Source organism: Macaca thibetana, chromosome 3 (genome assembly GCF_024542745.1).
Source record: "Macaca thibetana thibetana isolate TM-01 chromosome 3, ASM2454274v1, whole genome shotgun sequence".
Lineage (NCBI taxonomy): Eukaryota > Metazoa > Chordata > Mammalia > Primates > Cercopithecidae > Macaca > Macaca thibetana.
Window position 1 is genome coordinate 56015470 of NC_065580.1, and position 21787 is coordinate 56037256.

Below are 21787 nucleotides of genomic sequence, written 5' to 3' on the forward strand. Positions count from 1 at the left end.
GGGTAAAGTTTAAAAGCCAGAAATATCAGCTCTTTGGCCTGCGTAAAGTTGGGTAATAAGAAATTTTAAAAGGACTTTATTAAAGAGTGCTGTGGTTAAAAGTCAGCTTAATTAAAAGTGGATATTCAAGCTCTCAGAGACTGGGACTCCTTGGGAAAAACATGAGGCACCAGAGACCCTTTCTTGGCCCTGTTCTTCCAAGAACTCTACCCTAAAGCCAGTAATCTAATTAAGAAACTTAAAAACTGGCAAATGGAGAATATTACAACTACTGTAGTAATCTTCTTTGGTCTGTCTGTGTAGTTATATATGTGTTGTGTGTGTAGTGTTTGTATAAAAGAACTCTAATTGGTTTAAACAAAAAAAGTGCTTAAATATTTTGACAGAAAAATAAAAACTTTAATGCCTTTTAGTTCATGTAATTTTAGTCATCTTTGGGAAATAAAAACAGCTCTAAAGATTATTGATAAATAAATACATTTAGTCTAAATTATGCAGGCCAGGTATTAGGTTTGCTTAAGATTTTTAAGGCCATAAACTGCTTTGACCCTTGAAAATTGCTCAATTTATTTTGGAGACATTAAATTTTAAATAAGGCCTGGGGATATGTGGAATTAGCCGTGCCACCTAGCTACGAAAAGAAGGTTATAAAGAAAAGAGATTTTATATAAGGAAGGATCTTGTATAGTAAATTCTTGTCCTAAAGTAAAATGACTGGTTGTTTAAAAAGAGGGATGTTTAGGACAAGTCAGAAAGACCAAGCACATTGTAGATGGTCTATGTAAGTCATGAAAGGATTCATAAAAGAAAATTTATGTACCCAAAGTGAAAGTTGCTAAGAATTACCATTATAACATGTAACTGAGACTACTGAAAAACTAGGTTTACGTGCAAGGTGTGTGAGGAGAATGAAACGTGTTTTTGGTAAGAGATTGTAAGAATGCATGAGAATGTAAATTTTTACCTAGTTTAGAGGGTTAAAGGACTGTTTTAAATTAAATAGAATAAAGCTAAAGGTTTGAACAAGTTGTGGAAGGTTTGTAAAAATTAACTTTGTAAAAGAAATTCTATGTGTGAAAATATTGACTAAATTTAAAGGTGTATTGTTCAGTTTTTCTGTAAATTGAATATTGAAATAAAAGCACAACAGGTTTTTCTTAAAGCACTAATCTGCTCTTTAACAAAAATTGGTACAGTGTTATAAAAGGTTTATGAAAGTCTCACCTTATGGTCAAACTGATTAAGATTGGATAGATTTGTCTGTGAGGTTTTATTAAAAATTGGGGTTGACATTAATAGTCCACTAATGCAAGTCCACTAATGAAATTTGACTTTCTCTTTTGAACAAGATTTTCATGTAATGTTAGAAGATAATGAAAAATTTTTGTTTTGTTTGCCTTTTAAATACGCTACCAAAGGAAAAAAAAAAAAAAAGAAAGACAAAAGACAGATTGTTTGGAAAGCTAAGTCTTCCCTCTATCAATGAGTAAAGGTTTTTGCCTTTTAAAAAATTTTCGAGTCATCATTTTGGCTAAATGAATGACTTAGCCAACTAGACGTGGAATTCTAGTTCATAATATCAAGTGTTTTACAACTTTAACATATTTAATAGGCTTCCCAATATTTAATAGGCTTCCCAAAATTCAGCTTTAAAATGGTCTTTTCTGACCTCTAACTTTGGAATGCTACAGAGGGCCCCTGAAGCATCCAAAAGAGAGGTAAACAGAATTATTTAACATGTTAAGTTACATGGGAAGTGTTGTCAAAATAAAAATAATGTTTAATCTTCAGGTTATATTTTAGTGAATGATATTAATGTATGTTCTAAAATTGTATGGGGCCAGGCATGGTGGCTTATGCCTGTGTAATCCCAACACTTTGGGAGACCGAGGAAGGCAGATCACCTGAAGCTAGGAGTTTGAGACCAGCCTGGCCAACATGGTGAAACCCCGTCTCTATTAAAGGTACAAAAAATTAGGCATGGTGGTGAGCACCTGTAATCCCAGCTACTTGGGAGGCTGAGGCAGAAGATCACTTGAACCCAGGAGGCGGAGGTTGCAGTGAGGCAAGATCTTGCCTCTGCACTCCAGCCTGGGTGACAGAGCAAGACTCCATCTCAAAAAAAAAAAATGTATAAGATTTCTAAAATTCTAATATGTCTGAGTATATACTATCAACCATAATTATGGTTATTATGTTAAGTTATTGTCTACCACAGAAATAACCAAATTTCCTTGTATAAAACTGCTAACCCAAGTAAAACAAAAAATTAATTAAATACCAAGAAAATACTTTGCCAAGATTTTCATGTTAAACCAGCTGATACTGAAATTGATTAGATATACAATTTGAACTCCATAGTCTAAGTCTAATTGCCTATGATAACCATTAGTTATCACTGCTATGAATTTAAATTGGAAAAACAACTGGTATTCAAGGGGACATAAGTCCAATATTAAACATGGACTCATGGAAGACCAGGAAGGCTATCCTGTCCTTCCTGAGCCCTTAAAGCTTTTGTTATTAAAGGCTCTGCATTCCATGACTCATCATGGAAAAAATAAAATCACCAAAATTGAATATATTGATATAATGACTTATAAATTTCAAAAATAGTTTAAAACCAGTGTTTGGTTCCATAATCCTGGGAAGATAATCAAACCTTCAGGTACGTTTGGCTATCCGATGGGTCATTTAAACATTATAAAGGGAGTTCATTCAATTGTCATTTTCAATGCATGTTTTATGTTATGCCACAGTATATTTTCACCAGGTAAAGAAAGTTTTTATGGTTCATTGAGGACAATCAACTGCTTCACAATCTAGAACCTGAAGATTGGATCTTTTGAGAACGTCAGAGAAACACTGTGCTTGCCATCCACACTGCAACAAAACTTTGGAACCTTGAACCTTGAGTGCATAATCTCACAACTGAGAAGGGTCCCTCCACACTCTTGGAATTGTACACCCATTGGAACCCTTAAGGTAAAACTAACCAAGAAAGTTTCTCCCCAGAAGAAGAAGACATCCTTGATGTAAACAGCTTTTCCCGAGATCACGGATCAAGACATCTACTACTATGAGACTCTTATCTTTGAATATTTTTTCCTTATTTATGCCTCTATAGCCAATAGAAATGAAGAGGGGGTCTATTATGTGCACTTATAGGGTATACTTTCATTCGTGAAGGATTTTGCAGCCAGCCTTATACGTGAATAACTTTATACTTTGATGGATAAAAGATGAAGGCCCAACATAGGTGAGAAACTTTAATGGTACATATATCGCCTCGTAATTAGTCAAAACTCCTCTTAACCCACATCATGGGTTAAATAGAACATTGCCAGGAGGCCTTCACTCTTCTAGAAGGACATCATTTGTTAGGTCCATTTTCCATGGTTTAGAATAAAAGAGGCAATAATTAGAAATGTATCCCTCATGATAGGCTGTATAGCAGATTCTAATGTAAAGTCCATTGTTACACAACAGACTTTAAATTCTCTTGTGAAAGTTATGCTAAATAATAGAATTGGGTAAACAGATTCTGACGCTTGTGGCCTGTGGAGAAATGCATCAAATGTAGATTATAAAAATTCAGTTGTAGAGAATTAATGAAAAGACCACTTAAAGCAAGTAGACTCTTTATCCAGCTCATTCTTTAATCTATTTAATTTTAGGTGGTTTGGTTTATGGGTACCCTGGGTGAGAAGCATACTCTAAACTCTTGGTATTATCCTCCCGAGAGTCATAATAATAGTCTCCCTGGTGCACTGTATTCTCTTGAAGGTTTTAAATGCTTGTATGCAGCCATCTCTAGAATGTCAAATGGTCTCTCTTCAAATGGAAAGACATGGGCTGAAAGAAATGTGTGACCCTGAGGATACTATAACCTATGAATGATGTGGTGAGACTGGAAACCCAAAATGATGGTAACTGAGAGTGGCACTAAGGCCCTCAATTGTGGTCACACTTTTACGTAAGTGAGAGCCTGACCAAAAAGGGGGAATCTTTTTTAAACAAAGTTATAGGAGGCCATTGTTTTGGACTAAGCTCATTCACTAGGCCCCCAACAGGCCAAACCAAACTAAAATGGGGTCACTCATGCTAAATGTGACATAATCAAATTAAGACTTTACGGAAACACATAGATCCTAGAACAGACCAGGTTTTGTTTTTCTCCAGTAAATAGGACATTCTAGCATAAAGAGATACCCATAAAGGGTACCTCTACTCATACTTGTTTTTACCTTTGCAAAACTCAGTGCTCTACAAAACACACTGTTTCCCAGTGTGTTTCAAGACCAAATAACTACTTTTACAATGATGATAGTGACATTGATAATTAAAGTTTTGGTCAATCTCTCAAAATTGAGAAACTGACCAAAAGCAGGGAGTTGTTAAAGTGAACTAAATGTGGCCTGAGAAGGATTCCCTGCTTCTATATTTGAGTTTTTGTGGATGAACTACAGCCTAGCTTAATAGGTAGACAAGACTGAAAACCTAACTAGGAGTATGCACCTGTATCAATAGCTGAGTCTTGGCCAATCCCAACAAACTGTGTTCAAATAAGGCAAACACCAATCTGTAACCAGTCCAGCTGTTCTGTACCTCACTTCCGATTTCAGCATGTCATTTCCCTTTTTTTGGTCTATTAATCTTGTTCCACCACGTGGCTGCACTGGAGTCTCTGTGAATCTGCTGTGATTCTGGGGGCTGCCCAATTCATGAATTGTTCATTGCTCAATTAAATTCCTTTACATTTAATTCGGCTGAATTTTTTTTTTATCAGTGCCTGTTTATAAAGGATAAATATGTCTCTTTACTTAAAGAAGAGTGAATACAGCAAACTGTGAGTAAGCCAAATAGTAAAGAAAAAGTAGGAACTGCTCTCATAACAGTAGAAGGAAAGACAATTTCATTGTTTCGACTGTTCCAAGATGAAAGAATCAACCATTGTAAGGAGGAAATGAGCTTCACAGACTTGGTTCTCATTTCTTAGGAAATGAAATCTCCAGATGGGCCTTCTAACTACAAGAGAAAGCATATATAAAATTTTAAAAATCTTTTTATTATGGAAACATTTTAATACAACACAAAAGTAGAAGGAATACCATAATGATCACTCATCATCTAACTTGAACAATAATCAGCATTTTGCCAATCTTGTTAATTTCTTCTCTCTTCCTTCATTTTTGCCAGAGTATTAGAAAGCAGATCCCAGAAATTATATTATACTGTAGTGTGCATCTCTAATAAGATACTATATTTTTAGAAAATAGAAACACAGTGCTACTGTCTTATGAATGAATAACAATAATTCCTAAATGTCATCTAGTCCTGATTATATTCAGATGCATATTCTATATTTGAGTTTCCCAGAGTGTCTCAAAAATGCCTTTTTACATGTGGCTCTGTTCAAATCAGAATCCATACAGAGTCTGCATGTTGCCCTTGGTTGTTATTTATCTAACGTCTCTTGTAATGGACAGGAATTCTCCTTGTCTTATTTTTTCCCCATGTGACTTATTTATTGAAGGAAACAGATAATTTGCCTTGTAAAATGTCCCACATTCTCACTGCTTCCTCTAGCGTCGTTTTACTTGCTCTGTTTCCTGTATTTCCTGCAAGCTGGTATTTAAATCTAGATGTTTGATTTCATTCAGGTTACCCACTACCAACTTTTTTTGGTGACAAGAATATTGTATAGAGCTGTTGTGTTTTTCCTAGTGCATCACATCAGGGAGCACACATGATCTGGTTCAACCACTTTTAATGAATTTTGACTCTTAGAGATCTAAATATAATTCCTTATTATTTGTATCCTACCATGCGCATATAATGATTTCTGAATAACATTACCACAGAACCACTAACAAAAAGACTAGTGAATGCAGTTTAAGAAGATTATGCAATTCTTTTTGCTTTTGAGATGGTATATTCAGCTTTGGTGTGGTGGCTCACACCTGTAATCCTAGCACTTTGGGAGGCCGAGGCAGGTGGATCACCTGAGGTCAAGAGTTCAAGACCAGCCTGGCCAACATGGTGAAACCCCGTCTTTACTAAAAATGCAGAAAAATTAGCTGGGTGTGGTGGCACACACCTGTAATCCCAGCTACATGGGAGACTGAGGCAGGAGAATTGCCTGAACCCGGAAGGCAGAGGTTGCAGTGAGCTGAGATCACACCACTGGACTCTGGCCTGGGCGACAGAGGTGCCATAATAAACATATGTGTGCATGTGTCTTTATAGCAGCATGATTTATAATCCTTTGGGTATATACCCAGTAATGGGATTGCTGGGTCAAATGGTATTTCTAGTTCTAGATCCTTGAGGAATCGCCACACTGTCTTCCATAATGGTTGAACTAATTTGCACTCCCACCAACACTGTAAAAGCATTTCTATTTCTCCACATCCCCTCCAGCATCTGTTGTTTCCTGACTTTTTAAAGATCCCCATTCTAACGGGCATGAGATGGTATCTCATTGTGGTTTTGATTTGCATTTCTCTGATGACCAGTGATGATGAGCTTTTTTTTTTTTTTTGAGACGGAGTCTTGCTCTGTCCCCCTGGCTGGAGTGCAGTGGCACGATCTGGGCTCACTGCAAGCTCCGCCTCCCAGGATCATGCCATTCTTCCACCTCAGCCTCCTGAGTAGCTGGGGCTACAGGCGCCTGCCACCGCGCCTGGCTAATTTTTTGTATTTTTAGTAGAGGCGGGGTTTCACCGTGGTCTCCATCTCCTGACCTTGTGATCTGCCCGCCTCAGCCTTCCAAAGTGCTGGGATTACAGGCGTGAGCCACCGCGCCCGGCCAAGATGAGCTTTTTTCATATGTTTTTTGGCTGCATAAATGTCTTCTTTTGAGAAGTGTCTGTTCATATCCTTTGCCCACTTTCTGGTAGGGTTGTTTTTTTCTTGTACATTTGTTTAAGTTCTTTGTAGATTCTGGATATTAGTCCTTTGTCAGATGGGTAGATTGCAAAGATTTTCTCCCATTCTATAGGTTGCCTGTTCACTCTGATGATGGTTTCTTTTGCTCTGCAGAAGCTCTTTAGTTCAATTAGATCCCATGTGTCTATTTTGGCTTTTGTTGCCATTGCTTTTGGTGTTTTAGTCATGAAGTCTTTGCCCATGCCTATGTCCTGAATGGTATTGCCTAGGTTTTCTTCTAGGGTTTTTATGGTTTTAGGTCTTACATTTAAGTCTTTAATCCATCTTGAGTTAATTTTTGTATAAGGTGTAAGGAAGGGATCCAGTTTCAGCTTTCTACAATTGGCTAGCCAGTTTTTTCAGCACAATTTATTAAATAGAGAACCCTTTCCCCATTTCTTGTTTTTGTCAGGTTTGTCAAAGATCAGATGGTTGTAGATGTGTGGTAATATTTCTGAGGGCTCTGTTCTGTTCTTTTGGTCTATATGTCTGTTTTGGTACCAGTACCATGCTGTTTTGGTTACTATAGCCTTGTAGTATAGTTTGAAGTCAGATAGTGTGATGCCTCCAGCTTTGTTCTTTTTGCTCAAGATTGTCTTGGCTATGTGGGCTCTTTTTTGGTTCCATATGAAATTTAAAGTAGTTTTTTCCAATTCTGTAATGAAAGTCAGTGGTAGCTTGATGGGGATAGCCTTGCATCTGTAAATTACCATGGGTAGTGTGGTCATTTTCACGATATTGATTCTTCCTGTGAATGAGCATGGAATGTTTTTCCATTTGTTTATGTCCTCTTTTATTGTGTTGAGCAGTGGTTTGTAGTTCTTCTTGAAGAGGTCCTTCACATCCCTTGCAAGTTGTATTCCTAGGTATTTTATTCTCTTTGTGGTAACTGTGAATGGGAGTTCATTCATGATTTGGCTCTCTGTTTGTCTCTTATTGGTGTATAGGAATTCTTGTGATTTTTGCAAATTGATTTCGTATCCTGAGACTTCGCTGAAGTTGCTTATCAGCTTAAGGAGATTTTGGGCTAAGACGATAGGTTTTTCTAAATGTACAATCATGTCATCTGCAAACAGAGACAATTTGACTTCCTCTTTTCCTAATTGGATACCCTTTATGTCTTTCTCTTGCCTGATTGCCCTAGCCAGAAGAACTTCCAAAACTTGTTGAATAGCAGTGGTGAGAGAGGGCATCCTTATCTTGTGCTGATTTTCAGAAGGAATGCTTCCAGTTTTTGCGCATTTGGTAGGATATTGGCTGTGGGTTTGTCATAAATAGCTCTTATTATTTTGAGATATGTTCCATTGATACCTAGTTTATTGAGAGTTTTTAGCATGGAGGGCTTTTTAATTTTGTCAAAGGCCTTTTCTGCTTCTATTGAGATAGTCATGTGGTTTTTGTCATTGGTTCTGTTTATGTGATGGATTATGTTTACTGATTTGCATATGTTGAACCAGCCTTGCATCCCAGGGATGAAGCCACCTTGGTCGTGATGGATAAGCTTTTTGATGTGCTGCTGGATTTAGTTTGCCAGTATTTTATTGAGGATTTTTGCATTGATGTTCATCGGGGATATTGGTCTAAAATTCTCTTTTTTTTGTTTTGTTTCTACCAGGCTTTTGTATCAGGATGATGCTAGCCTCATAAAAAGAGTTAGGGAGGATTCTGTCTTTTTCTATTGATTGAAATAGTTTCAGAAGGAATGGTACCAGCTCCTGTTTGTACTTCTGGTAGAATTTGGCTGTGAATCCGTTTGGTCCTGGACTTTTTCTGGTTGGTAGGCTATTATTGCCTCAATTTCAGAACCTGTTATTGGTCTGTTCAGAGATTCAACTTCTCCCTGGTTTAGTCTTGGGAGGGTGTATGTGTCCAGGAATTTATCGATTTCTTCTAGATTTCCTAGTTTATTTGTGTAGAGGTGTTGATAGTATTCTCTGATGGTAGTTTGTATTTCTGTGGGATCGGTGGTGATATCTCCTTCATCATTTTTTATTGCATCTATTTGATTCTTCTCTCTTCTTTATTAGTCTTGCTATCAGTTTATCAATTTTGTTGATCTTTTCAAAAAACCAGCTCCTGGATTCATTGATTTTTTGAAGGGTTTTTTGTGTCTCTATCTCCTTCTTATCAGTTCTGCTCTGATCTTAGTTATTTCTTGCCTTCTGCTAGCTTTTGAATTTGTTTGCTCTTGCTTCTCTAGTTCTTTTAATTGTGATGTTAGGGTGTCGATTTTAGATCTTTCCCACTGTCTGTTGTGGGTATTTAGTGCTATAAATTTCCCTCTACACACTGCTTTAAATGTGTCCCAGAGATTCTGGTACATTGTATCTTTGTTCTCATTGGTTTCAAAGAACATGTTTATTTTTGCCTTAATTTTGTTATTTAGCCAGTAGTCATTCAGGAGCTGGTTGTTCAGTTTCCATGTAGTTGTGCAGTTTTGAGTGAGTTTCTTAATCCTGAGTTCTAATTTGATTGCACTGTCGTCTGAGAGACAGTTTTTTGTGATCTCTGTTCTTTTACATTTGCTGAGGATTATTTTACTACCAATTATGTGGTCAATTTTAGAATAACTATGATGTGGTGCTGAGAAGAATGTATTTTCTGTTGACTTGGGGTGTAAAGTTCTGTAGATGTCTCTTAGGTCTGCTTGGTCCAGAGCTGAGTTCAAGTCCTGAATATCGTTGTTAACCTTCTGTCTCGTTGATCTGTCTAATATTGACAGTGGGGTGTTAAAATCTCCCATTATTATTGTGTGGGATTCTAAGTCTCTGTAGGTCTCTAAGGACTTGCTTTATGAGTCTGGATGCTCCTGTATTGGATGCATATGTATTTAGGATAGTTAGCTCTTCCTGTTGAATTGATCCCTTTACCAATATGTAATGGCCTTCTTTGTCTCTTTTTGATCTTTGTTGGTTTAAAGTCTGTTTTATCAGACTAGGATTGCGACCTCTGCTTTTTTTTTTTTTGCTTTTCATTTGCTTGGTAGATCTTCCTCCATCCCTTTATTTTGAGCCTGTGTGCATCTTTGCACATGAGATGGGTCTCCTGAATACAACACACTTGATGGGTCTTGACTCTTTATCTAGTTTGTTGGTTTGTGTCTTTTAATTGGGGCATTTAGCCCATTTACATTTAAAGTTAATATTGTTATGTTTGAATTTTATCCTGTCATTATGATGTTAGCTGGTTATTTTGCCTGTTAATTGATGCAGTTTCTTCATAGCATCAATGGTCTTTACCATTTAGGATGTTTTTGCAGTGACTGGTACTGGTTGTTCCTTCCCATGTTTAGTATTTTCTTCAGGAGCTCTTGTAAGGCAAGCCTGGTGGTTACAAAATATCTCAGCATTTACTTGTCTGTAAAGGATTTTATTTCTCATTCACTTATGAAACTTAGTTTGACTTGATAGGGGATTCTGGGTTGAAACTTATTTTCTTTAAGAATGTTGAATGTTGGCTTCCACTCTCTTCTGGCTTGTAGGGTTTCTGCCGAGAGATTTGCTGTTAGTCTGATGGGCTTCCCTTTGTGGGTAACCTGACCTTTCTCTCTGGCTGCCCTTAACAGTTTTTCCCTCATTTCAACCTTAGTAAATCTGGCAATTATGTGTCTTGGGGTTGCTCTTCTCGAGGAGTATCTTTGTGGTGTTGTCTGTATCTCCTGAATATGAATGTTGGCCTGCCTTGCTAGGTTAGGGAAGTTTTCCTGGATAATATCCTGAGCAGTGTTTTCTAACTTGGTTCCATTCTCCCCGTCACTTTCCGGTACACCAATCAAACGTATATTTGGTCTTTTCACTTAGTCCCATATTTCTTGGAGACTTTGTTCGTTTCTTTTCACTTTTTTTTCTCTAATCTTGCCTTCTCGCTTTATTTCATTAATTTGATCTGCAATCACCGATATCCTTTCTTCCACTTGATCGAATTGGCTATTGAAGTTTGTACAGGCGTCATGAAGTTCTCGTGCCGTGGTTTTTGGCTCCATCAGGTCATTTAAGGTCTTCTCTACACTGTTCGTTCTAGTTAGCCATTTGTCTAATTTTTTTTTCAAGGTTTTTAGCTTCCTTGCGATGGGTTAGAACATGTTCCTTTAGCTTGGAGAAGTTTGTTATTACCCACCTTCTGAAGCTTCCTTCTGTCAATTTGTCAAACTCATTCTCCATCCAGTTTTGTTCCGTTGCTGGCGAGGAGCTGCGATCCTTTGGAGGAGAAGAAGCAGTCTGTTTTTTTGGAATTTTCAGGTTTTCTGCTCTGGTTTCTCCCCATCTTTGTGATTTTATCTACCTTTGGTCTTTGATGTTGGTGACCTACAGATGGGGTTTTGGTGTGGATGTCATTTTTGTTGATGTTGATGATATTCCTTTCTGTTTGTTAGTTTTCCTTTCCTTTTACCAGTCAGACCCCTCAGCTGCAGGTCTGTTGGAGTTTGCTGGAGGTCCACTCCAGACCCTGTTTGCCTGTGTATCGCCAGCGGAGGCTGCAGAACAGCAAATATTGCTGCCTGATCCTTCCTCTGGAAGCTTCATCCCAGAGGGGCACCCACCTGTTTCAGGTGTCTTTCGGCCCCTACTGGGAGATGTTTCCCAGTCAGGCTATATGGGGGTGATGGACCCGCTTGAGGAGGCAGTCTTGTCAGTTCTCGGAGCTCAAACGCCATGCTGAGAGAGCCACTGCGGTCTTTGGAGATGTCCGACAGGGATGTTTAAGTCTGCAGAAGCTGTCTGCTGCCTTTTGTTCTACTGTGCCCTGTCCCCAGAGGTGGAATCTATAGAGGCAGTAGGCCTTGCTGAGCTGTGGTGGTCTCCACCCAGTTTGTGCTTCCTGGCCTTTTTGTTTACACTGTGAGCTACTCAAGCCTCAGCAATGGCGGACGCCCCTCCCCCCTGCCAATCTGCAGTGTTGCCGGTAGATCTCAGACTGCTGCGCTAGCAATGAGTAAGGCTCTGTGGGTGTGGGACTCACCAAGCCACGCATGGGAGGGTATCTCCTGGTCTGCAGGTTGCTAAGATTATGGGAAAAGCACAGTATTTGGTCAGGAGTGCCCCGTTTCTCCAGGTACAGTCTGTCACAGCTTCCCTTGGCTAGGAAAGGGAAACTCCCTGACCCCTTGTGCTTCCTGGGTGAGGCAACGCTCTACCCTGCTTCAGCTCACCCTCTGTGGGCTGCACCCACTGTCCAACCAGTCCCAATGAGAAGAACCGGATACCTCAGTTGGAAATGCACCCGTCTTCTGTGTCGATCTCACTGGGAGCTGCAGACTGGAGCTGTTTCTACTTGACCGTCTTGGAAGCATGCCCAAAAATATTCTTTTACAGACAGGGTCTCACTCTGTCACTCTTGCTGGAGTGCAGTGGCATGATCATTGTTCACTGTAACCTTGAATTCCTGAGCTCAAACAATCCTCCTGCCTCTGCCTCCTGAGTAGCTGGGGCTACTAGGTGTGAGCTACTATACCTGGCTAATTTTTTTTTCCTTTGGTACAGACAGGGTCTTGCTGTGTTGCCCTGGCTGGTCTCAAACTCCTGGCCTCAAGTGATCTTCCTACCTCAGCCTCCCAAAGTGCTAGGATTACAGGCATGACCCACTGTGCCTTTCAAAATAATAAAATATAAAATATTTTAAAATAATGCTGTCACAGAGGAGCACCATGTAAAAAAAACCCTAAAATGTAAATGAAAGATGTGGATTTGAAAAGTCTTACTGATAAACAAAGTTTAACTATGGAAAGGAAAGTTAATCTTAGGACCCTTAGGGGCTGGAGTTTTAATCATTTGGGAGAGGCAGACAGTGCCTGTGCCCCAAACAAAAATCAGTTGGTTGATAATCAGTTGGTTGATCCTGTATCCTTGTTGGCTTTGCAAAGATATTTCATTTCTTTTGAAACTGGGTACATTACTGTTATCTGATAGGGCATCAAAATAAACGTTACTGTAATCTGGAAGGAGTAAAAAATAGTGAAATGTGGAAATAATGAAGATGTGAATTAGATTCATGTTGTTTAGGATAAGTTTAAGTGTAACATATAATGATATTTTTGTATATTCTGTCTGCTATTTATGGCATTTTAGGTGTTCTAAGGAATGGGTTTGTAAATTGTAATTGTAGTTTAAATTATTTCAGGGACTTTACTTAACGAAGTTGGCAACAAACATTACATGTTTAAGAAACATTGAGTTTCCAAAATTGTACTTATTTAAATATGTGTTTATTGATAAAAAGCATTGAAGTACAAATGTTAGTGAGCATTTCTGTCCAGGCACAAAAGCCCTTTAGGCATTAAAGACTCTTTGGGGCCAGGTACTGTGACTCGTGCCTGTAACTCCAGCATTTTGGGAGGCCAAAGTGGGCAGATCAGTTGAGGCCAGGAGTTCCAGGGCAGCCTGGGCAACATGGTGAAATCCCGTCTCTACTAAAAATATAAAAATTAGCTGGGTGTGGTGGTGTACACCTGTAATCCCAGCTACTTGGGGGGGGGGTGGGGTTCGTGCTCCTGTGAGAATCTAATGCTGCGGCTGCTGAGATGGAGCTCAGGAGGTAATGCTCGCTTGCCTGCTGCTCACCTCCTGCTGTGTGGCCTGGTTCCTGACAGGCCATGGACCTGTAACCAGCTTCGAAAGGAAATACCCCTCAGTAAAATTTTAATTTGAAGGATTGTATTATTTCAAAATTTGGCATAATGTAAGACTCTTGTAATATTTTTTGTATCACATTAGTTTAAGTTTGCAAAATTTAAAGTCACATGAAATTTGATGGCTTTGTGCTATGTGTGCTGTACAGTAGTGGGGAACATGCCTTTCCTTCACTTTGTATTGCACAAATAGTGCTGTGTGCCTCATGGGAGCAATTCTTTTGGATTCTGCCTGCAGTTCTTTCTTCCCTAAGAGTCAGACCCCCAATTCAGGTGGCAGAGACAGATGCCATGTGACTCCCCACCCCTATCCCCATTCTTGTTTTTCTTTCAGAGGATAGGAAAAGAAAAAAGAAACAAAAACAAAAAAACAAACAAAAAAAGCCTTTCTTAGTCTCCTGTCTGTCAAAACAAAAATATTTAAATTGACTTTTAGAACTCTATGTGTGTGTGTGTGTGTGTGCGCACGCGTTGCGCGTGCGTGCTTGTGTGTGTATTGGGGGCGGAGGGAGAGAGAGAGACAGAGACAGAGAGAGAGAGAGAGACAGCAGAGAGAGAGAGAGGGTCTCACTCTGTTGCCCAGGCTGGAGTGCAGTGGCACAATCATAGCCTGCTCACTGCAGCCTCTATCTGAGCTCCAGTGATTCTCCAACCTCAGCCTCCCAAGTTGCTGGTACTATGGGTGCATGCTACCGTACCCAGCTGATTTTTTATTTTTAGTAGAGACAAGGTCTCACTATGTTGTCCAGGCTACTCTTTAAGTCCTGAGCTTGAGGGATCCTCCCACCTCAGGCATCCAAAGTTTTAGGATTGCAAGTGTGAGCCACCATGCCTGGCTGACTTTTAGAATGTAATATTAGACAGACCCAGGTAACAGAATCCATTAGATTTAGGCCAGTGTTAACCTACCTCCACAACTCATTAAATGTTGAAAATATAGAAAAGGAGAAGGAAAAACTAAAACTTTTTTTCTGTAGCTATTGAAATCCTCACATAGAGTTTGCAGTGCAAATATATGGTCCTTGTCTGGATTCTAGTTTGAACAAACCGTATAAGACATTTGGAGGCCAATTCCAGAGAGTTGGCTATGGCATGGGTACAATGATATTAAGCAATTACTGTTAAGTGTCTAAGGCAGGATAATGGAATTGTGGTTGCAAAGAAAATGTACTCATTTTTTAAGAGATGGACATTATAAGATTTGGGGGATGAAATGTCATGTCTTAATTTATATACTTTAAAATAGAAAAAGCAAGTATGGCAGAATGTTGACAATGTTAAACATGACTATGGGTATTAGGTGTTTATTTTATTTCTCAGTAAGTTTGAAATTTTAAATCTTTTTTTCTCCAACCCTGGCAGAGGAATGAAATTTTTTTATAAGCTATTTTTGCAGGACTGGGTTGTAATCATGCTACATATAATATCTTTTCAAAAAGAAATCAGTTTTATATTTCACTTATTTTTCTCTCCTAATCTATACAAATATGTTTCCTTGAAACTAGTGTGTGTGCTATTGTATGCTGCTGGAACTCAGCTTAAAAATTGGGCCTTAACACTCTTCTGTCCCTAGTGTACATGAGGAATAAGACATACTCTCGGTCATAATAGTGACTAATCACCGCAGTAATTCCTTAGAGCAGGTAAGAGTGGAGGGCTAAGAAATCTTGGGAAGTGAACCTGGGTAGTTTACAAGAAGTTTCACAGGTAATTCCAGCTGGCTTCCTGTCGGCCACTGGCCTAAAAAAGGAGTGTCAAACCCTAACTAAATATTATGAAAAATCTTTCACAACTAATTCATTGTTTATTTACACATTCCCACTCTTTAACTTTAAAAATCATCTCTTATGGTAGAATTTTTTTCTTTTATTTCCAGACTAGAAATTAACCTTACAGTGTACCTGGACTCTCAGAAATCATATTGTGGTGCACTGTCCATTCCTCCCTCACTGTATTTATAACTACAGGTGTCTGGGGACAGCAGCACTTGTGGTGTCAGTGTTATGTGAGGGCACTCTGAGGCCATCTGTAGCCAACACTAACTTGCTGTTTATCCACTGACTTCCCCACAAAGTTGTTACCAGAATCCTTTGCCCTCCATTTGTGGTAGTCAGATGGCAGAGAATTGGCTTGCATCTAAGCAGTTTTCTAATTCTGTTGATCGATCAATACATACATATTTGTTGAACTCCTACTCTGTGCAAAACACTGCTAGCTGGAATTAAAAGGTGAGAGGAAGAGTGTTTTCCAATCAGAAGCAGTTAAACAATATGCAACGACTATGAAGGGTGGGAAGCCATTGGCTGGAGTGTAGGTGGTGGAAACGTGAATGGAGGAAGTGAAGCCATGTGACTAAGTGGTCCAGGCATGTGCCCAATGGTTGGATTGGCCAGAGATTCCTTGGAGCTGCAGTGAAGTCAACACATGCCCACCCCCAAGTGGGGAATGGGGCATTACTGGGCTGGAGTCCTCTTGCATATTAGTCCCTTGGAGATGCTCTCTTAAAGTTGCTTTTCCCTGTGAAGAAAACAAGAGTATACCAATAGTAATAATAAGGAAAAAATCATGATTTTAATTGTTTCTCTTCTTCCTTCTTTTCCCTTCCCTCCCTTCCTCCCTCCCTCCCTCCCTCCCTTCCTTCCTTCCAAACTGGGAGAACAATAAATGTAAAGTTAAAGTAAAAATTTATGAAGAGAAACTCTTAAAAAATGAATATTAGAATAGCAAAAATTCTCGTATATTATAAATCGTGAATTAATGAGGATTTAAACTACTTCTTTCAATAATAGAATAGAAAATACCTCTATGCTCTTTTAAAGAATTGATCATCAGAAAAGAAAACTTGAGTTCAAATGGTGCTTGCTGAATTTTAATAATTCTTTTCAAAGTCATTATTACTATAATGTTTTGAACTACATTCATTTGATCGTATAATATACTCACATTTTATGACATATCATTTACTGTAGTTAGTTATTTAGGACTTTTCAGGTAATATCGTCTAAAAAGAATCAGGCTCATGAAATTTAGGGACCTACAATAGTACTGAAAAAGTGTAATGTTAATGAAATTTGTTTGCCTCTGCCACCTCATCCCCTTCTTGGTTTTTATCCTGTCTGCTATAATATCCTCAATACTCCTTCTTTACTTATCTGGATTCCTTTCTTCTATAAAAATCTGAATTTAGTGAAGAATGACTTGAATCATTTATGTTTTCCCTCACTGTAGGCATAATTTGCATTTAATCTCCATCAAAAGTGAGGATTTTCACATGTCAGGGGTCCTGTGGGCCTTTCTTGTACATATATATGCCATATCTGTTAATTTAACAAAGTATTTACAGCAATCTGCAAAGGAGAAAACATTTGCCTTAGAAAAGTGGAATTCAGAATTCCTGGCTTTTGGTATAGATTTGGACTAAACTTACCTATACACCAAATAGTTGTGATTCATATGTTTGTATTTCTATATAGTAAGCAAAGTGGCAATAAAATAAGAGGAAAACTTAACACCATTAACACCTAACAGTAGCCATGTGCATATAATAAATATCTTAATATAATAATATCTTTACTTATTAAAGAATACACAGAAGGTGTAGATGATTTCAGTTAGCTCTTGCCACATGTTGTTGTGAATAGTTTGTAAGTGATAAATTTGCATCTCTATAAGCATAGTCCACACTTCAGACTTTAAATTTATGTGGTTTTCCTATTCCTGTTTGGTAAATGAGGAATTCCTCTATGTTGAAAAGAGAATCTCAGTTTGTATCCTTGAGAAAATCATTCTGTTTGATTCAGAATGATTCAGAAAATCATTCTGTTTTAATAGTGAACAGCAGAACTGCAATTCTATACTATTGTAAATATAGATTATCATAACAATGCCATGTTGCTTAACTCAAAATGTTTCAAACGAAGTGAGATATAATGGGAAAATATATTAAGCTGTGGTTTTAACTTAAAAAAATAGCTTATAGACATACATAAAATTCCAAAACATAAATGGTATATAATTCTTTCAGCCCATTCCTGTCTCCAACTGCCCAATTCCCTTCTGTCTTGGCATCCATTGCTCTCTTTTTCTTGAGTATCTTGCCGAGGTAGTCCGTGCATTCCATTTATTTCTAATATTGGGTATTTCAATTATTTATTTACTTTAGATGACTCCAGAATTGATGATAAAAGCCTGTAGCTTTTATACTGGACATTTAGTAAAGACTCATTTTTGGTAAGAATGTGATTTTTATAAACAATTTCTTCCTCTTTGTGTTTTTATTCTTGATATCCTCCGTACAAAGAAAAATTCACTTTGGGCCAGTTGTGCTGATTTTATCTATTTAATCATGTTTCTACCATTTTGTATTATATATTTCTGTTATATTTAATCAGCTTTTACTTAGTTAAAATATGTATTTTACTTCTTTAAGGTATAACTATCTTTTCTTAAAAAATAAAACTTTAAAATTAAAAATACAGTTTCACAGTCAACTTATCTGAAACCGTTGGAGCCAAATATGTTTTGGAATTTAGACTCCTTTAAAAAAAAAGACATCATTAGGTGGTTCTTTTGGTAAATTGAAATTATGACAACATGATTTCATCCCATGATTTCTTTATTTTATCCAAAAAGATATATGACTCATATAATCTCCATTTTTCTCTATTACTATTAGGAATTCTTCAGGTCATACCCAAGTTGTAGAAGTTTCTTTCTATGCTGTGGCTTTTGAGATCATAAAGGAGATGTCGTTCTTTGTTCCCCTTAATTTATTGACTGATATATTGCCCTAATATCAGAATATTATTTTTAAGAATATGTCTTCTGCCTGCAGCACTTGGAGAGACATAGCTCGTACAAATGAAAATGTTGCCCTGGCTGAAAAAATGAACAGAGCAGTGACATGCTACAATTTCAGACTTCAGAAATCTGTATTTCATCACTGGCACTCTTATATGGAAGACCAGAAAGAAAAACTCAAAAGTAAATTCTTTCTTAGTAGCAATTACTTTTTGTATCAATTTATTGAAATAATAAAAAAAACTAACAGTTAAGCATACTTTGTATACTTAGAGAACCTGTCTTTTTTATGTCTAGACAATTGTCATGAAATGAAGGTAGAGCTGCTAATTTAAAAATACTTAATGAAATTTGTCTCAAAGGATTTTATTTTAATAGAAAACAGACATATTTAAAATCACATCTTGTGTGCATTTGTGTGTATGTATACATGAGTATAAATAGAATCTACTATGAGCTTTTTTATGTAATAGAGACCTGGGTGGGTTCCAAATAATATGGACAGGTACCAAAACTGACTATTTTTGTAAAGAGGTTTATGCTTTTTACAAATATTACATTTAATGTATATATGATGAAACTTAAAAATAAAAATTATTTTCTCTTAAGACCTTGGGGGTTATACTGAGTGAGTGAGAGGTACATTAATGTGATCCATGCCCACTCAGTATAACCTCCAAGAGCTCTTGTCTTCCGGTTAGATTTTTTTGCAGCTCTCCTGATAATAACTTGTTTATGGCTGTTGCAAACCAGAGAATCATTTCTTTTTGACTGGCTGTGGTTGGTATCTCAGTTAGAGTGGACCCTCTGAAGATTTTAATATTAGTGTAATGAAGGGTTAGGAATGGTTAATCATAGGACATAAAATTAAATTCAAAGGCATTGGATCTAAATGCTACCTTATGACTGTATTTCTTATGAAAAAGTTTAGAAGTTCTGGTTTTACAAATAACAACCTTGTTTAAAAAAAAAGAAATGATACATGTCTTGAGATTTCTATTGCAGCTATTACATCTTAATTTCTGAGGGCACAGGTGATGTTTCCAGGTTGATAAAGTCTCGAGAGTACTAATGCTATCAAAAGTAATTAATTTCAAGTGTAAATAAAACCAAACAAAAATGATCAGATGTGCCATTGGCTCATATTATAAACGTGATAGAATATTAAATCACTTTGTGTTTTTTGGAAACAGCTATAACTATTAATATATACAGTAATCTAGTAAATTTCCTTCAGATACGCTATTGCGGATACAACAGATCATCTATTGTCACAAGCTGTCCATTATCCTAACAAAATGGCGGAATAGAGCAAGACTTAAGAGTAAAAAGAAAGAAGATGAGCTGGTATTGTATATTGAAACAATTTTTTAAGAATCTGGATTTTTCAGTTATATTCATGTTGCCTCAAATAATAATGCTGTGTGTGGAAAATACTAAAATCCTGAATATTATCTACTTTTGAAGGGATTCTTGTTTTTTTTTTTTTTATTTTTTTATTTTTTTGAGACAGAGTTTTGCTCTTGTTGTCCAGGCTGGAGTGCAATGGCGTGATCTCGACTCACTGCAACCTCTGCCTCCCAGGTTCAAGCGATTCTCCTGTCTCAGCCTCCCAGGTAGCTGGGGTTACAGGCGCCTGCCACCACACCCAGCTAATTTTTTTGTGTTTTTAGTAGAGACGGGGTTTCACCATGTTGGCCAGGCTGGTCTTGAACTCCTGACCTCAGGTGATCTGCCCGCCTCGGCCTCCCAAAGTGCTGGGATTACAGGCGTGAGCCACTGCGTCTGGCTGGGATTCTTGTTCTTTAACTTAATAATTTAAAATTTACTTCAGCTATTAGTATATCATTTCTTAATATTGGTTTAGTATGTTCAAAGTAACACTATGATCAGACATAGAAACATGCTGGATTTTTTTTCTGTAGTTACATTATTTAGTAGGAGATATTTTATTAATATTCTTTGAAATACAAAGTAAGGGTAAATAGGAAAGAGAATGTGGGGTGAAGTTAAATCCCCTTCTTTTGTGGTTGCCCCATGGATCAATGCCCCCACTCACCTGAATTTGGTTCAGATGTTGAGACCAACAATAGCACACACGCAGCAAAAGAGTATGAGGAGATTTATTACTTATGTATGCTTAAAACAGTGCTAGAGCCTGTGCTGAGCTTTAAGCATCTCAGAGGTTACTTGAGATGCTCTCTAGAAGTTTATAATGTGTAGGTTTTGAGCTGATGGTCTTGTATGCTGTCCTGTAGGCTTTGCCTTTTGCATACTACCTTTTCAGTGTTACCAGTGAAACAGCTCTACTTTGGGTACCTAACACTATATTAGTCTGCTCATTCAGTGCTTTCCACCACTCTGTATTATTAAGCTAGTGTTTTGATCACTGCCCTCTATGCCTGATCACTGATTGTCTAATAGTGAAATAGGTAACAGTACATGACCAGTCTGCCCCTGTACACCCGCTTCAGCTAAACATCCCTGAACATAAAAATTAGCCAGGCATGGTGGCAGGCCCATGTAATCCCAGCTACTTGGGAGGCTGAGTCAGGAGAATCTCTTGAACCCTGGAGATGGAGGTTGCAGTGAGCCGAGATCACGCCACTGCACTCCAGCCTGGGCGACAAAAGCGAAACTCCTTCTCAAAAAACGAATAAACCAAAAATCCCTGAGAGCAGGCAGTGTTGTTCTCTTAGTAGTCTCTGTATGCTGAGCATGATGTTTTGCACACAGTTGATATATATTAATATATATAATGTATATTATATATACTATAATATTGTTAAGATATATGTGTATTATATAGTTAATTGTGTGTTTAGAGAACATTTTTTCTAGATACATGATTTATTGACCTAACAATCATTCTACATTCCCTTAAATGGAGTGAGGCTGGCAGGGGTATGCTGGGAGCAGAGGCAGGGAACACCTGTGTGTCAAGCGCTCCACATGTGTTCTTCCTCAGGCTCTAATATGTGTGTGTATATACACACACACACATACATACACACATATATATTACATCAATATATATTGCCCCAATATTGTGTGTATATGTTTATGACTGAAATACTTACTACCTTTGTTTATTACATAGTTTTCAGAAGTGTATCAAGAGTTAAAATGGGGACTTCCTGTGATGATAAATTTGGCAATTTCCCAAATACATTACTTCTGACTTCCCTTTTTTGTTATCCGTATGTTAATCACCTTCACTCCATGCACCAATTACCAGTTTTATCATTGCCAGAGCCTTGACTTTGTGGTCCTCACTTCCTCATCTGTGAAAGAGGAGACTAGATCAGCCTTTCAAGGTGGCTGCCTGTGCCAGTGTTTTATGACAACTAATGGAAATGATCTGTAATACTTTGGTGGTTCAGAGAACGTTAAACATGCTTATGAAAAATTATAGTTGTGTAGTAATGATGA

General features: G+C 37.7%; 2 protein-coding genes across 10 annotated transcripts in view; one reads left to right on the forward strand and one right to left on the reverse strand.

Moving 5' to 3' along the window:
- The window catches only part of PSMC2 (proteasome 26S subunit, ATPase 2), a 276950-nt gene that overhangs the window by 222000 nt on the left and 33163 nt on the right, over nt 1-21787 (reverse strand). The gene's annotated exons all lie outside the window — the stretch shown is intronic.
- Nucleotides 1-21787, forward strand: part of FBXL13 (F-box and leucine rich repeat protein 13) — a 270947-nt gene that overhangs the window by 26539 nt on the left and 222621 nt on the right. For 4 of the 9 annotated variants that reach the window (XM_050782737.1, XM_050782738.1, XM_050782741.1 and 1 more), the window contains 3 exons: nt 17718-17785; nt 18390-18538; nt 19593-19702. The exons of 1 other annotated variant lie outside the window; for it this stretch is intronic. In XM_050782737.1, coding sequence (XP_050638694.1) covers nt 17718-17785; nt 18390-18538; nt 19593-19702 — 327 coding nt within the window. Of the gene's footprint in view, nt 1-2773; nt 3260-17717; nt 17786-18389; nt 18539-19592; nt 19703-21787 lie in introns of all 9 variants that reach the window. 4 more of the 9 variants (XM_050782742.1, XM_050782743.1, XM_050782744.1 and 1 more) reach the window with 3 other exon arrangements.